General features: G+C 38.3%; 1 protein-coding gene across 1 annotated transcript in view; it reads right to left on the bottom strand.

Moving 5' to 3' along the window:
• The window catches only part of helz (helicase with zinc finger), a 51737-nt gene that overhangs the window by 12902 nt on the left and 22442 nt on the right, over nucleotides 1-16393 (bottom strand). Inside the window, exons 16-24 of the mRNA XM_079264507.1 lie at nucleotides 14670-14849; nucleotides 12585-12686; nucleotides 10568-10746; nucleotides 8215-8333; nucleotides 6992-7137; nucleotides 6578-6725; nucleotides 4666-4849; nucleotides 3654-3882; nucleotides 1288-1567 (exon numbers count right to left, since the gene is read on the bottom strand). Coding sequence (XP_079120633.1) covers nucleotides 1288-1567; nucleotides 3654-3882; nucleotides 4666-4849; nucleotides 6578-6725; nucleotides 6992-7137; nucleotides 8215-8333; nucleotides 10568-10746; nucleotides 12585-12686; nucleotides 14670-14849 — 1567 coding nt within the window. The remainder of the gene's footprint in view (nucleotides 1-1287; nucleotides 1568-3653; nucleotides 3883-4665; nucleotides 4850-6577; nucleotides 6726-6991; nucleotides 7138-8214; nucleotides 8334-10567; nucleotides 10747-12584; nucleotides 12687-14669; nucleotides 14850-16393) is intronic.

The following is a 16393-nucleotide window of genomic DNA, read 5'->3' as shown; positions in this document are numbered from 1 at the left end:
ACCCAGAAGATACCTCAATAAGAGAGAAACCATGCTTCATAGTACAGGCCTTGGGTGTATGAGGAGACAGCGTGAGTAAATAAATTATACAACCAACCTCTTGCTGACCCAACCCCATCTGGGTTTCCTTCCAAATGTAGTGCAAAAGTTTGACTTTTTCAGGGGGGTTTTTCCCCCATAAAGACTGAAAAAAAGGATGTATATTCTATTGACTGGTTTCTATAAATGGTTCATTGGAGAACTTTTTTTTTATCCACAATGAAAAAAAGAAGGAGACACCTGCAATGGTCTGACCTTTAAATTAGCACACTGCAATACAGAAACTATAAACTGCAGAGTTTCCTTAGTGGTAGCTTCATGTCTGTGTGCTGCTTAGTGTGAATGTAGAGAGAAAGGACAGGAAGTGCGTGTTTATCTCCAACACTGGCTGATACTGCGGAGCTTCAGCTCATTAAGCTCAGTGGGTGATGACAGCAGGTTGGCAGCTGTGCCGATTTCGTTAACCTTTACCTCAGGGCAGGCAGGGAGGAAGGATACACACACACACACACACACACACACATACACACACACACACACACACACACACACACACACACAAACACAAACACAGAGATAGACAACACAAACTGAGCTAAACAATCTAATAAGAGATACTTTCTGCTAAAACCCATGATTTTATTTTTGTCCTTTTTTGTAATCTCTCTTTCTGGAGCTGAAATTAGTAAATTGCAGTTGTTCATTTTAATAGATTTGTGATTCATCCTTGCAAATTCACACCGATTATTTGTTTCCTCTGAAAATACAAGAAGCACTCATTTGTAAACATATCCTCTACTTGACTGGATACTAGGTTCCAATACCATGAACCTGAAGCCAATGAACCAAGTATAATACCATTCACTCATCGTGAGCTTGGTGTGATCTACACATACACAAAACTTCATGTGTTTAGTTGAGCTTTAACTATGGGGCTTCCACAATAGGTAGAGTTTTCAAGACATGTTTATAATTTAAGTGTGGAGATTTGGTCATGCGTACTCATTTGACTAAAGTCCTGCACCTCTAACAACTGGATAAGCGGAGAAAAGTGGTTTTAGCTTATTTTTAAATTTAAAACATTTAACATTTTTGTTATCGAATCCATCTCCCTTAAGCTGCTTGACTAAGAGGTCTTTTTACATAAGTACATTTGTTTACACTTTTTTTTTAGTGTGAGGATGATTAAAAGGTTCATGATGTCCTTGAAAAAGAAGTATATAAGACCACTGTGCCATTCTTGCTTACCTTCGGGGGTGACTGCTGCTGTTGCTGCGCTGAACCCGGCTTGTTGGAGGCTGGCTGTAAATGCTGAGGATGCTGATGATGGAGGGGGTGGAGGTTCTGTGCAGACTGGTGTCCTTGCAGCGGCCTGAGTGCACGAGGGATGAACTCTGGCGCCAGAGGGTTGAGGACGTACGTCTTCTTGAGCTCTAGGGCCTCCAGCTGAGCCTTGATCTGCTCAAAGGTGATGCCATGTAGGCTGGTGTTTTCATGGCAGATGGAAATAAAGTGCTCCCAGAATTTTCTAGGAATAGAGAAAAGAAAAGTGATAAATTAAGTGAAAGGGTTTTTTTTTTTCCAATGATTGGATGCTGAATGTAACAGATGAACCTGGAAAAAAGAGACTGGCACAGCATAATGATAAGAGGAATGAGAGAAAAATAAGGAAAAGCAAAATCAAATCACAAAAAATAAGCCATTTTTTAGTTGCACCCTGACTTATCCAAGATGCTTTCCACTAAGTCTATTTTGACATTTGATTCAGCTGTGTAAATCGACCTGGACCTTTTGTTCCTGAATACTGAGTACTGCGTGAACAATACAACACACACACACACAAACACACACATCTTCAGCACATAAATTTCACTGGTTGTCATCTGGAGGCTGACATTGGCAGCCAGACAGTAAAACATGTTGCATCAAACAGAGAAGACAAAACACCAGATAGTTGAGGTGGTAGCTAAACCCATTCCAAAAAAAAAAAAAGATTAATCGCAACCAGCATATGGCTTCATAATATCACAAAATACTTGAATATAATGAGGAAAATAAAGAAGTAGACATATCTGAGCTGAACAGACTTAAAACATTTTTAGGCTTGGTGAGATTTGTGTTATCATACAACATATCATCATATTACCCAAAAGCTTAAGCTATATTCACACTGCAGATCTCTGCTCAAATCTGTTTTTTTTTTGTTGTTTTTTTTTAAAACCGAAACCTGATTTTTTTCACATGATCTTTCATATTATCACTTCAATGCGACCATCATGCTGAAATTTGAACGGTACGTAGCTCTGAAGGAAACACATGGATGGAGTAAAACACAATTTGGTGGACTGATTAGTGCTTACAGATGTATAGATTGATGATTTATGTGTGTTCGTTAATTTGGAAGTACTCGCACGCGCAGAATCAACAAAATTCTGCTGAAAAAAATAAATGAAATATGAGTTCACAGATGTGTGATGTGCCTAGCAAACGTGGCTCTAACAGTACTGAGATGTGTGCAGACACTGCAGCTGAGGTTCATTTGTACAGAATCTGCACGGGTCCAATTATACCAACCCACACCCACCAGAACCCATTAGTGTAATTACCAAACCCAAATGGTTACCTGCAGTTATCTCCCAGTGAAAGCTGGACCTGACCTGTTAATGTATAACCCATGACCTGATCAGCATGATATTGTAAATACATCTCTGTCTTTCCCCACTCTGCATTACTTTTATTTGATTATATAATTACTGTGCAGCTGTTGTGTTGTCATCATTTTCCCTTACAATCAAACAAGAAAAGACAACAGGACAGCTAATATTCTTACAAGTTTATTTTTTAGGCAGAACTTGCTCTAAATTTAAATTTAATGACATTTTGCACTGCACCAAGACAATACCACTTTGTCTCTTATTTTGCGACTTTATTCATTTGATTGGGAGATTGCTGTGCATCAACAAGATCAAGATCATCCACAATCAATAATCCAACAAAATATCATCTACCATCCCTAGTTTAGCTGTGTTCTCTCTTTCTCAGTCTTCAAGTTATGGCGTAGACAGAATTGTCACCACAAATACCAATTCAGTCCAGAACTTCTCTTTCTTTCCATTAACTAGCAACATCAGCGTTATCCACTATGATTATATTGCCAGGTTCCACTTTCATCTACTCAGAATTGTGATGTTTGTCTCACGACTGTGAAGTCAAAGCTGGATAAAATACGGTATGACCAACCAGACTGAGGTCACTTGGACACAGATCGCTTATGCATCTGATTTAGGACCACATAAGGAAGTGGTGTGGGTCAAATTTAAAAATACTTCAAAAATACTTTAAAAATACATCTGCGCCATTCAGACTGTAATTAAAAGATCCAAAATTAGTCCCATGTTGGGGGGGGGGGGGAATTGAGCTACAGGGTAACTGGACCCTAACAGGCTGGGAACATGAAATAGTACTTTAAAAAATAGAGACCAAAGACAATACTTGATAAGAAGAGCTGAAATAGTTTTGAATAATTAATTTCTAATGTACTTTAAACAAAAATCTTCACGTGACAGAATTAAAGGCATTAGTTAAAAATGAGAACAATTTATTTCATAGGTTACCTGCAGCGTCCAACAGAGCACAGCGCTATGGGGTCTCCCACAACTGCAACCAGAGACTGAGCTCGAGTAATGGCCGTGTTGAGTAGCTTGTAGTTCGACAGGAAACCGTAGTCGAGATCTTCCGTTGAGTCTTCAATCAGCTGCTCTTTGCGTTTGATGGCTGTTTGCTTGTGCTTGCAGGTGTGTCTTGTTCGCACTGTGCTGAGGAACAGCACCCGGAACTGTTTTCCTGTCAAGTCAAAGTTTGACACGTTTTTATTCCATAAGAAGTTTAATTATCTATGTAACCACTTCAGAAACATGCGGGTCAAGAAAAACTATTTGGTTGTCACACACTTAATAAAAATATGCAATCGTTCCACAAAAGAAAAGCAACAAAAAAAAAAAATCATTTCAGTTATCACCATCATTTTTTTTTGTGAGTGCATCCTCCCCCTATTTATTGCTACAAACAAATAGAGTAAACTCACCAAAACGGGAAAAAGGTCTAGTAATAAATGAATCTTTGTATAACTCCAGAGGCTGTCTACATAGAAAACACCACATGCGCATATCAATTTTAATTTCTAAATACTAACTACAGGATAGTTTACGTCTGTGTGTGCACATGACCACATGTTTCATGAGTGATTAATGAGGAAGCTAATGACCTGTAAAGAGCAGCTGGATGCAATACAAGTGGGAGTAGCGGGTACTGGAGCAGAGCAGAAACTAGGAAAAGACACTCTGTCTTCATGGTAAACATCGCTTTGACTGCAGAAAGACGCGACATATCACACAAACCGTGTGGAACAAGCTCCCCAAGAGGAAACGTTAATGAGAGGGCTGAGGGATAAAAGTTTTAGGATTTCTTTATAATAGACTAACAGATTTAAAATGCTACACAGTAATCACATGCAGGACCCCATACAAGTCAAGCTGTATATAAATACAAAGACAGTGGTTCGTTAATGTAGCACTATTTTCACTTCTGTCATCATTTTCAGGCATATTTGATGATATATTTGCTCACCTTGGACATTGAGCACTCTTTCAACGCTGACCTCTGGCATCCTTTTCTTTCGGAGCTCAGCACGAATGCGAAACACTTGGTCTGCATACGGCGATACCACCCCGATGCTCCCCTCATCCAGCTTACCCCAGGCCACTGGCCACTTTTTGCGCAACTCCTCCACTCGCTCCACAATCTCAAATACCTGGAAAGACATAACAAGAATCCCTTCAAACAGTTAAAAAATGATCAGATTAATTAGACTTTGTAATTAATTTATCTCGAATAATCACATTAAATTGCACTGCACTGGTGTGCCCTGATTTTTGGTTTTTCGAAGCGGTTTAAACACATTTGGACACATTTATGGATTTTCTTTTGATTATTATACATAGATGATGTCAAGTTATTGTAAACAAAAATAATCAGGTTCAGGACAAAATTATCAAATAAACACTTAAAAATAAACGTAAAATGCAGCTTCATTGAACTATATTTAACTCAACATTTCAAACTTGAATTACTTTTTTTTTTTTTTTTTAAATTACAGTGACAGTTCAGGTAAAGAGTAAACTCAGAAAATGCAGATAGACATTCAGAGAGATAATTAAAGTCATTTACATGGACTTAAGAAATGTCCGGTGCCACCAAAAAATAAATAAAAAGTTGCACCCAACAATTTAATGGTTGAGACTCCTGCATATAACAATATTCCCCCCCCCCCCCCCCCAAAAAACATTTTTTATTTAAATTGATTTTAGTGGACTGAGTCAAATAATACACACAGACATTAACATCGTAAACTAGATGCATTTCATAACATTTCTATTCAAAAAGGAAAAAAGAAAGAAAGTATCCATGGAAAAGACTGCAAGACCTAAAATTAAAGTACCATCTTATGTATTTTAACTAACAGCTCCAGCAGTTATCTTAGAGTTTAAAACATGTTACAATACTTTCACATTTTTACATTTTTCAAACAAATAGATTTTTGCCTCTTTGTGAAACCACAGAAACCATAAATGGAGACACAATATGAAAATATGAGAGAAGCTGGAGAAGGGGGAAAAAAAATAAGAACATGCCATTTTCAAACCATGACCCTTCTGTCCACCTGACCTGAAGCAAGCTGTGGGAAGTCTGGGATGTTTTCAACTGAGGTTAAAAGGCATCAGCGGGGGATACAATATTTGAAGAACAAAAGAGGCTTTGCTACTTGTGTAGTAGAAAGGCATCAAAGTTAGTCCGTAGTAACGGGAGGCTATGACTTTCTGAATGTGGGAGTGGTGGAAAACCAGTAAGATGAGTACTGAAAATCACTGAATGGTGTTCTGAATTTTAACTTAGCAAAGTACGTTTGGTTCTCAAAAAAAAAAAAAAAAAAAAAAAAAAACCCAAAAAACAAACCTAAATTTTAATTTGTGTGTGAGATATGTGCAGGTCTTTTTTCTTCCCTACTGTACCAAGCTCAGGCACATCACTTAGGCTTGGAAATGTCTCCCACTTAAAGGAAAACCCTTAAAAAACCATTGCAAAAGGTAACTAAATGGACCAATTTGGTGGGTTCTGTCTCGTTAGGCAGTGTATTGTAACTTCCCAACATTATGATCATGTAGTTTTTGGTTTGAAGTGCACTCAAACACACATATACAGTGAGAAGTTAATTAGGTACTGCTGACAGTTTGGGGGCAAATATCAAGAAGCATCCATGTTTTAATTGGTCAGTGTATGCCAGCAACAGATTTGGTGTCTCAGTTGACCCACTGCTGTATTTCCATCTGACTGTTCAGTAACCTAAGTAAGCATGTAGGCTAAAACACCGCCAGTAATGGTTGGTTTTTGATTGATTAAAATATTAGTTTAAATCAAGAGGTGAGATAAAAGACAAATGTGTCAAAGATGTTTTGAATGTCAGATATGCTGCGATCCATACCTCAGCATTGTTGTAGTAGGCAGTGCTATTCTTCTCCTGGACATCTTCTCCTCTGGCTGTGAAGAAGGTCAGAGGGTAGAAGTCCTTATGGGAGGGCTGCTTGCCACTTGCCATCAGCTTCCCATCATAAAATAACTCAGACGTGTAGCTTTTGGAAAGAGGGGAAGAAGAGAGGAACGGAAGAAGGAGGGGGAGAATATGTAGTGAAATTGCTTAAGAACACAAGTGTTTGTTCACACAGCACAATTTTTTGCAGCATCATGTTTAACTAAGCTCAACATGATAAATAAGTTAGAATTATACAATTCAATTCAAAGTGTGGCCATGCAAAGCGCCACAACTCCCACCACTCCAATGTTCCTGTATTTACTACCACAGTTTCCACACGAGGCAGTGTTGATTGCTCAGACCTACTTGATGATAGCTTCATGTGAGCGGTAGTTCTCACACAGGAGGATGCGACAGGGGAATTCAGGAGGGTAGTGCTCATACAGCCGGTCCAGTAGCGACACATGCAGGTTGCGTTCTCGTGCAAACTCGCTGTACACAAATGGACTGAGCTGCAAGTTGAGAGACAGAAAAACACTAATAAGTCCATTTTCAATGCGTATCCTTCACAATTTTATCATGACGCTGTATAGTGTTTATTCCAACTCACAAACATTGTCCACCTCCATTTTATTGGAAACCAAATTCCATGTTAAAAAAACAGGACTCCATCACATGTAATAGTTGACTGGAAAGTTCTTCTGTCAGGTTTGGACAAAGCTACTCATTTATGCATGGGTGAGTGGAGATATGTCAGATCTAATATTACAATCAGCATTATTACATGTAAGCTATTAAATGAACAAATGCCCTACAATATAGTCAAAACGATCTCCATGTGTATTTTCCTGTGATCTAGCAGCAATAATCGGAATCTGTTTCCAATTTCTGCTAAAACTAACATAATGTCAAGTATATGTTAATCAGGAGAAGAAGAAAACTTTTAATGACAATTACGGCAGGTCTTGAACCACTGAAATGGGTGTTTGTTGTCATAGCAGCATATGCTGCAGACTAAAGAGTCAGTAAATATAAAGGAAACATCTTCCTTTACTTGCTGAATAGATAAAATGTTACATGATGGAAAGAAGATGGAGGAACATATGACACAGTAACTGAGACAGATATGAAGATTAAGGTGGACACTTTACAAGTCTTGTTTTCTTGGCTGAAACCAGTGAGAGACTGAATTCCTAAAGCAATTGCTTCATGGCAGACTTGTCTCAACTTCATCCACTTCTTACTGGTAATCCTTCACAATGTCTCAAAGCCAGAAAACGAATGAATGAGGAAATTAAAATTTAATTCCTTGTGCTGGTTTTTAAAGCTTGACTGACGTGACTTCATATTTGTGTTATCTCACACTGAAGGTGTTTTTACAAGTCTACACGGGAAGATTATACCTCTAACTTGACGCTATATCCCCCCACCCCCCCTTTAGTCTACACTACAATATCTGATTATGAAGAAAAACCATTTGAAAGATCTGTAGTAAGTACTCACACTAGATAGTGATTTGCATTTCTTCCTCAACAGTAATAACTGTCCTTTCAACAGAGTAAAAATACTAATGTTGTCCCATCACGTACCTGCATATGGTCCCCAGCCAGCACGATGCGGGTGGTCTTGCTAGCCAGAGCAAAAGGCATGATGGTTTCACACTCCATGGCCTGAGCTGCTTCATCCAACAGGATATGAGTGAACAACCCTGTAAATGAAACACAACATGAGCATCCATTTACTTCCAACTGCACTGATATACAGTATATGCTAACGACATGCAGTTATACATATGCATAATCAATCTATCACATTTATCTCACACCATACTCCTCTCTGTGGTCTCAATATGGTTTCAAGGCAACTGATTTAAAAGAAAGAAGCATTCTCATCAGGAAAATGGCATTTTATTTTTTGCAAAGACAACAGAGGAATTTTTCAAGTTGAAGAAAAGATAAAAGCATTGTAACCTATATGTTTTCTCTTTTCTACACTTGGATGCCTGAAGATATTCTCCTTTCTGTTCTTTAACCAGCCCTACAACACTAATGCAGGGTTTAGTGGGTTTGCTTGAAAATGGCTGAACAGTAACCTAACCCTGATTTAAAAAGCTCAAACGGTGCTGGGGATAAAACAGCATAACAAATGTGTGCTGGAGCAGGAAGCGGAAAAAAAAGGGGCGGAATATCAACCAACAAACAGCCTTTAAAGCTACACCAGTTTCACCATAAAGTGTACACAGATATGAAATGTGACAGCTGGAATAACAAAATAAACTTGGGGACTGTCAGAAAGTAAACAAACAACAAAAACATGCCAAGCATGAAGAGAGGAGGAGCAGTTTGATATGAAGCAGCATCTACTCTTTAGTATATTCCTTTGGACAAATGTTTGCAGAATGTACTCTTCTGGCAATTTTTTCCCCCAACAGTAAAGCCTTAAAACAGCTTTCTCCTTTGAATGTAAAGCATTTCAGTAAAGCATAAACTAGCACGGCTCTCCCACAGCTGTTCTGATCAAAATGGTACGCTCTTTGATTTCAAGGCTGGGTACTTGCATACATATTGGGTTCATTTGTCAAGCTTTATTAAGTGAGAATTGCCTTTTCAATGTCGTACAGTTAAGCTGTATATCAAACAAAAGCACATAACTTGTGGATAATCTTAAAGTGACTGTTGAAAACCATGACATTCTGTTTATGTAGCAAACACATCGTACAGTAGAAGTTGTGTTTTAACAGGCTGAGAGACATTAAATGCTGCAAACTTCATTTCAAACAATCCTATTAAACCTTCAGATCTCTTTATTTTGCCAAATTGCTATATGAAACATATATACAATGCATCTTGCATATATTTTTTTCCTATTAAACACATATCCGCCTAACATAAACAGCATGTTATGAGCAGCAAATTGGCACTTTAATGTCCCACCTGGGACACAGCCGCCTGCCTTGTAGAATATTCTGCATGTATGAACCAAACATTAAATTATATTCCTGTTCCTCCTTTTAGAAATCGAGCTAATACTGGCTGAAATTGGACATAATAATGGTGGGAAAAGAGAGAAGAGATAGAAAATAAGCAGAGGTGGGGAGGATTGTTGACTTAAATAATAAATGGCACCTGCTTCCACTCAAATCCACTCTCTCACACTCGTCCTTCCTTTATATCCCTTTCACTTCATAGATGAGATTTAGAAATGATCTAAAGGATCTATGCATGCAACTTTATTATGCAAAACAGGTTTTTGTAAAGTCTGGGTTAATAAGGGTTTGTATTCATATTGTAATATTCTGAATAAAATATTTAGTAAACTAATATTATTATATTTAATATTAGCCCAGTCCGATCATTAACACACAAGTCAGAGTCTTGGATGTTTCCAGTGATATTAACATGTATTTATATTTTTTTTCAACACTATCTAACACCAAAAGGGAAGCACAGATTAAAACAGGGAGAATGCCTGTTGATTTAAAGTATTTTGGAAACAGGCAGATTGTGTTTCCAAGCAACAGACAAAGCCCCCTCTAGTGTGGGTTATTAGCCTGCACTGACATTGGTTAGTTTTCCATATCTTTGACACAACTTAAATGAGATCCACATCTCTTCAGGTGGTCGGCCCTAACAACTGAAGGTTGCCATAGAGAACAATCAAAAGAATAAACAAAAAAAGTGTATTAATACAACAGTTTGAACATTGCAAGTATACATCTACATATTTATATGAAGAAACATCATGCATAACCACAAAACTGTAGTTTAATCATCCTGAAACAGTGTGTCTGTGTGTTTACGGTAACAAGTTGAGTGTACTGTGCCCTCTAAGGTCTGCAAGCAGAAATAAAAGTTACTAAGGTAATAATTGTTTATATCAGCAATCACTGTGGCCTTACTAAATTATATTTAAAATGGTAAAAGAAAAATTTTTAAGACTTACCAGGCTCCAAGTCAAGCTGGCAGAGGTACTGGGAGGTGCTGAGGGTGACCACAACCACGCGGTGCCTGAGGATGTCCTCCCTTGTGGGCATTTGGAAAGTGATCTGTGTGCTGGAGATCAGACAGTACTGCTGCACCACTGGGTGGACCGTCTTAACCCAGCGGTTCCTGAAGTATACCCTGAATTGAGTAAGTAAACCAGAGCAATAAAGAGAAATGGTTACAGCCAGGAGGTGATAAGTGCAGCAAAAGAAATTCAAAAGTTTGGTCATTGCAATTAATAAATTGAATCAAATCCAGAAAATAAAAAACCAAATGAAAATAAGTTCAAAGCCAATCAGGTCAAGTCTCAAGTGGGTTGAGGCAACGAAAAATCCCAGAAATAAGGTGGGGCAGGACCATTTAAATCTTTAAAAGCAAACAGGATTTTAACATCTAACGTTCACAGGCAGCCAGTGGAGTAAAGCCTGCACTGAATAAAGCTCAAGTGAAATGACTACAAAAAAAAAAAAAAAAAAAAAGAAGCCTGACTGTCAGGCTTTACTTGATCTTTAAAGTCAATACTTTATTTTTCATGTAATGTTGCCGTGGCAGCCTCCGTCTGTCCATTTGAAAGAAAAAACTAAAACCTAGTACTTTGCTCTGTTGATTTTTGAGGAGTTTAAAATTGAAACTGTTGAAATAAGATTGACCACTAATGTGAAACAAGCTATATAAACACAAAAATCACAGCTGTCACATTGACCCTGTGTCTGTCGAGGCAGGCATTGCCTCCCCATCTTCATGGCTTCCGAGGCTGCTGAAATGTGATTACAAGTCACTGATGCGGTGCAACAAAAATGCCAGTAACTGTACTTCTGTGTCTACGTGTTGCCTCAAGGTAGCTCTTGAGATCACATCCTCCAAGTTAGCAACGGTCTGCTTGATGCCGCTTTGGGGCAAAAACAGCCTGGTTTGTCTAGAGGCTCTGTGCTGTGCAGATGCATCAGTCTGACTGCAGGCTTTGCATTAAAGGCAACTGAGTGGATGTATTGATAAGTGTCAAGAGAGATGTTCTCAAAGATGGTCTAATCTGACAGAGGCAGCAGATTATATAAGGAACTGTTAATGCTAGATTGCAGATACTTAACAAATAGGACATTTCTTTCCCATCAAAAGTATGTGTCTACTTTACTGACGTAAAATGTGCTTCCTGTCGCTATAAACTAATCGGAGCAAATAACGGAATGGGATTTACCACCATTTTCTAAGTAGCTGCGTTTACATTACACGTAGAAATGCACAGAAACTGAATATTGCAGTAAAAAGCGCTAATGGAAACACCTATATTTAGGGGGGGAGGTCTTAAATATCACTAAAAAGTTTTTACACTCTCATGAGGTTGCAAAATAGGAATATAAAGTAAAAGTGTAATAGTAACACTTTTTTTGCATTTATGAGTACCTGGATGTGACATGAGGGTTTGTGACTTGTTCATTTCCAATAAAGATGGTGCAGTGTGGAACAAACAGCCAATTTCAGAGTTTTAGAAATGAAATTGAGGGGGAAAGGCATCAAAAAGATGTAGCAAATTCTCTGTAACAAGTTGAAAAACCCTGAATAACGCTACGTGGTTACTTTACAGAAGCTGCAATGGAATAAAAACGCAGCTAGTGACACTAATGGGCTCCTGACATGTAATTCTGATGCGAATTGGGTTATTTTTTGCTTGATACTGCTTATTGCTGAGCAATGTTAAGGAAACCTGGGAAGATATGTTTATCGGTAACTGTGAGCTACTGTCTCGTGTTGTCAGTCCAGATTTCCATAATGCTGTCAACATCTTCAAACTCCAGCAGAAACCAAGCTTTTTGGACTTTACTAATTAGTTTACGTAATATCTTTAGGACACTTTCTCAAAATGTATCAGCTATGCACAGTGCAAGCAAATATACCCAACATCTAGTATAAATGAAGGTGTTTGACATGCTTTTGGCTGTCATGAGACATGTGTTTCTTATGTAACCAAGTTACCATACCTGAGAGGTCTGGCATGCGCATTGCCTGCTTCAACATAAGGATGAAGGTAGTCCTTAATGTAAAGGTCAGCTGCACTGTTGGAATGAGTGCAGATCAGGACCCTGTAGAAACAAAAGAAACGACGTCAGCAATGAACACAGGCGCTACAACGTTCAGAAACAACAATCTCAACTGCTCAACCCCATCCACACGAAGATATAGTGGAAGATCTGGCATATAGAACAACAAGGAAAGGACTACATAGCTACATGGTTATAAGTGCATGGTTCAATAATGATCCATAACAATACAATGCATTAGCACACACATCATGGCTAAATTGCACATGTGTGAAAGCCCAATTCAAGCAAAACAACATTAAGATGGTTACATGGTACAAGAACAACACTAGCATGGCTTAAGAGGATGATGTCAGTCACTAAAAAGGTTTGCTTGATCTAACATGCTCCTATTAATAGATTATTAAAATAAACTATAGCTGCAGCCTACTTTCAGCATCTAATGTTACAACTGGACATTTTTTTCTTTCAAAATAGTTTACAATTCACTGCATCTTGATAGTCTAATAAACTTCTCTAATATCTAAACTTGCTAGGATATCACCAGCTTTCATAATTAATGAAGCAACTTTCACTCTAATGTCAAGAACTATTTCAAATCTAACAGTAAATGTAAGAAAACAGTTGAGGCTGAACTGTACGTTTGTTCGGCTGAAAGGAGGCTGTCTTGACAATTCCATATCTAAACATCAGTGAAACATCATATTGACAGATTTCAGAAAAAAAGCCTCTGGCATTGAGAACAATGACATATGAACCTGTGTGGAGTATAGTATAGTATTTTGTACATCGTATGATGAGCTGGTAGCATTAGTCCAGAGGGTTTACCTCCCCTTGACCTGGCTTTTTAACATCTACAATTCATCCATAGACTGAATATTGAATGTGTTGTTAAGTAAACTGAGGAATAAATGTCACAATGCATTTTTCAAGGGCCTTTTTTTCCTTTTTCATATTACATATGCACACCTTGCTCTGCTTTATTAAAAACAAAACAGAAGCTTCTGTTAGGATGTGGTCGGACATATTGCATTAATTTTTTATGAGGACTTGGGAACTGTTTTTATGCTGGCGCTACATTGATTTGCATCTAACTGCAAAATTTCCAGTCGATATCTGCACAAGTAGGGAGTAAACTAATGAAGAAAAATGTCCGCTGAAGAAAAGAATCTTGCAATGTTTTATTGTTAAGGGACACTGTGTTATCCACTGAATTGACATAATATGATTCAATACATTAGGGTTCAATTGGACGTCCCATTTTGGCCACAGAAATGAATGATCAAACTAACCATGTGCATCAAGCAAAAATGATACAAATTCATCCAAATGAACAGCATTAATTCCTCTTGACTGAAGGAACAAGCATAGTACAAAGCACTCAACAAATAAAAGCCTAGACGCAAACACACACAGAATTCTGCGTTTCCTTGCTTTTAAATTTCAAACCCATGGCAGCTACTGCCCTGAAGCTGCCACCAAGGTCATAACCAGCACAGCCCCCCTGCCACCTCCACACACACCGTGTAGTAATTTTATCATAGTTTTATTTTACGTTTACAGCTACTCATCAACGTTCCTGCTCTATTGTATCAGTCTGTGGTCCAGCATGTATTTAAACTTGAGCTGGATCTCTCAACCACATGATATCTGACTGGTTATTCATGTGTTGGGCTGAGGGCAAAACTATGTTACTCTCAGACCATTGGTTGATTGTGAGAATTGCAATTTAAATCGAATAGGCACCAAAAAAATTGGAATCGAATCGGGACCAAAGCATATAATGCATAAAATGTCTTTCTCACGGTGCCACAACAAATCTGTCCGTCGCCTGCTGTCAGCTCACCAGTGAAAAGGTGGTTGCCTTGATATACACGCAATCAACATATTTTATCCACCTTTTCAACACCACAAGGATTATGAAAAGAGGTGGGGATGTGTGTACAAAAAGTCAGGTTGTCCTGCTAATGGCAACACTAATCAAATGTTCAGTTAGATGTAACATAATACATTGCATGCACAGACCTGCTGTTCTCCTGGCGAAGGATGTGCTTGACGGCCTGGGCCAGGGTGAAGGTCTTGCCGGTACCATAGGGTCCAATAATAAGGACTGGGGGCAGATGGATAGTGACGGGTGTGGTGATGGCCAAGATGGCCTCTTTCTGTTTGGCATTCAGACGAGGATCCAGCTGCTCATCCCACTGCCTGAGAGTAAAGACAAGATGGTACATTGTTGATGGCATTTGCAGATCTTTAATGAAATGCTTTTTTTCCCCTCAGAGTAGCCACTTCTGAACAAACAAGTTGTCATGACTTTGTCTAATAATCTATGATAATGAGGGGGATGGGCAAAAGATCCTGGTGGGCAAAATTGAAAGAAGTCAAGGTGTGTTAATTCTGTGGCAAAAGCCTGAGACATTGACATGGTTTAAAATGGAAAAAAAAAAAAAAAGGTTATAATGGATAAGTTGGCTGTAATGGACTGCTGACCTGTCAATGGATGGATGGATGGATTGACTTACGGACGGATGGATAAGTTGGAACTTATGGATAAGTTGTCAATTCTTGAAGTTGTCGTCTTCTTTTTTTTTTTTTGCCTTGATCATTGCATTATTTATTTAACTGCAGGTTTAACTGATTTCAACAAACTAGCCATCACATAGGCAAGTTGGTGAGGCCAACTCAAGTTCATAAACTGTGTTTCACATTTGAGTGTTAACGCTTGTAATGATTTTGAAGAAGATTACAACCACAAATACACTTCATGAGTGATCAAGAGAGATTAATTGAAGAGAAGCAGCCCAAATCAGTCATAATGCAGGCCTGGGTGAATGTACAAAACAGCATAGAGGAATTCACACAGCATCTTATTCACTTATTTGTGTTAAACTAAACTCCAGCCGCTTTATTAATTCTTTCTCAATGGCTTGTGAGCAAAAGCCGACTCTTGTCCAGAGACACTAACTGATAACTACTTAAGTCTCTACTGTATCCACCAACAAGTGTTTGTTCAAACATGCATATTCATGAACAAGTGATTCACTGTGTCGTGCATCTGTCTCTAAGCATCATTGTCATCATTATGACCCTGCGATGCTGTAAATCCACATCATCTGACTGAATACATCCCTCAGTGATGAAATATAACACTTCATTATTTATGTCAACAAATCTCATTATTCACTTCGCCATGACGCTACATAGTACGAGCCTGCGTTGTCAATGGTCATTTTTATTTGTGTTGTGGCAATTTCTGACTTTTTGTAATATTTACAGACTGGCAGGATGGCAATGACATCTGAAAGCTCTGCACTCCTCATCCTTAAGCACCATCTTAATCGTTGTGAAAACCAAACAAATTGTTGATCACTAACCAGTTTTAAAATAAACTTTTCAACTCAGTCTTTCTCTGTCTGCTATGATGTCATTCCAAAAGAAGAGAGTAGAAATATATGACACGCTAAAGTTTATTTATGTTATAAGTTAACATTTAATGCAAAATGTATTCTGCTTTAAAAGGACTGACAAGGCAGATGTAACCACACAAAAACCAGTGGTGCTCAGACTCAGTTTGGGCTCAGAATTCAGTCTTTCATATGCTATTTAATGAAACTTACTCACTTATTCAAAATCCAATTAAAACAAAAGTTAATGTGATGCTTTTCTGGAGCCCAGATAAAGCAGCAGTCAAGAAAAGCAGGAGGGATTATAAAAGACTTTGGCTCTTGTCAATAAAGATTACTGCCTCA

Source organism: Telmatherina bonti (genome assembly GCF_933228915.1).
Source record: "Telmatherina bonti genome assembly, chromosome: 3".
Lineage (NCBI taxonomy): Eukaryota > Metazoa > Chordata > Actinopteri > Atheriniformes > Telmatherinidae > Telmatherina > Telmatherina bonti.
This window is presented reverse-complemented; position numbering and strand designations above follow the sequence as displayed.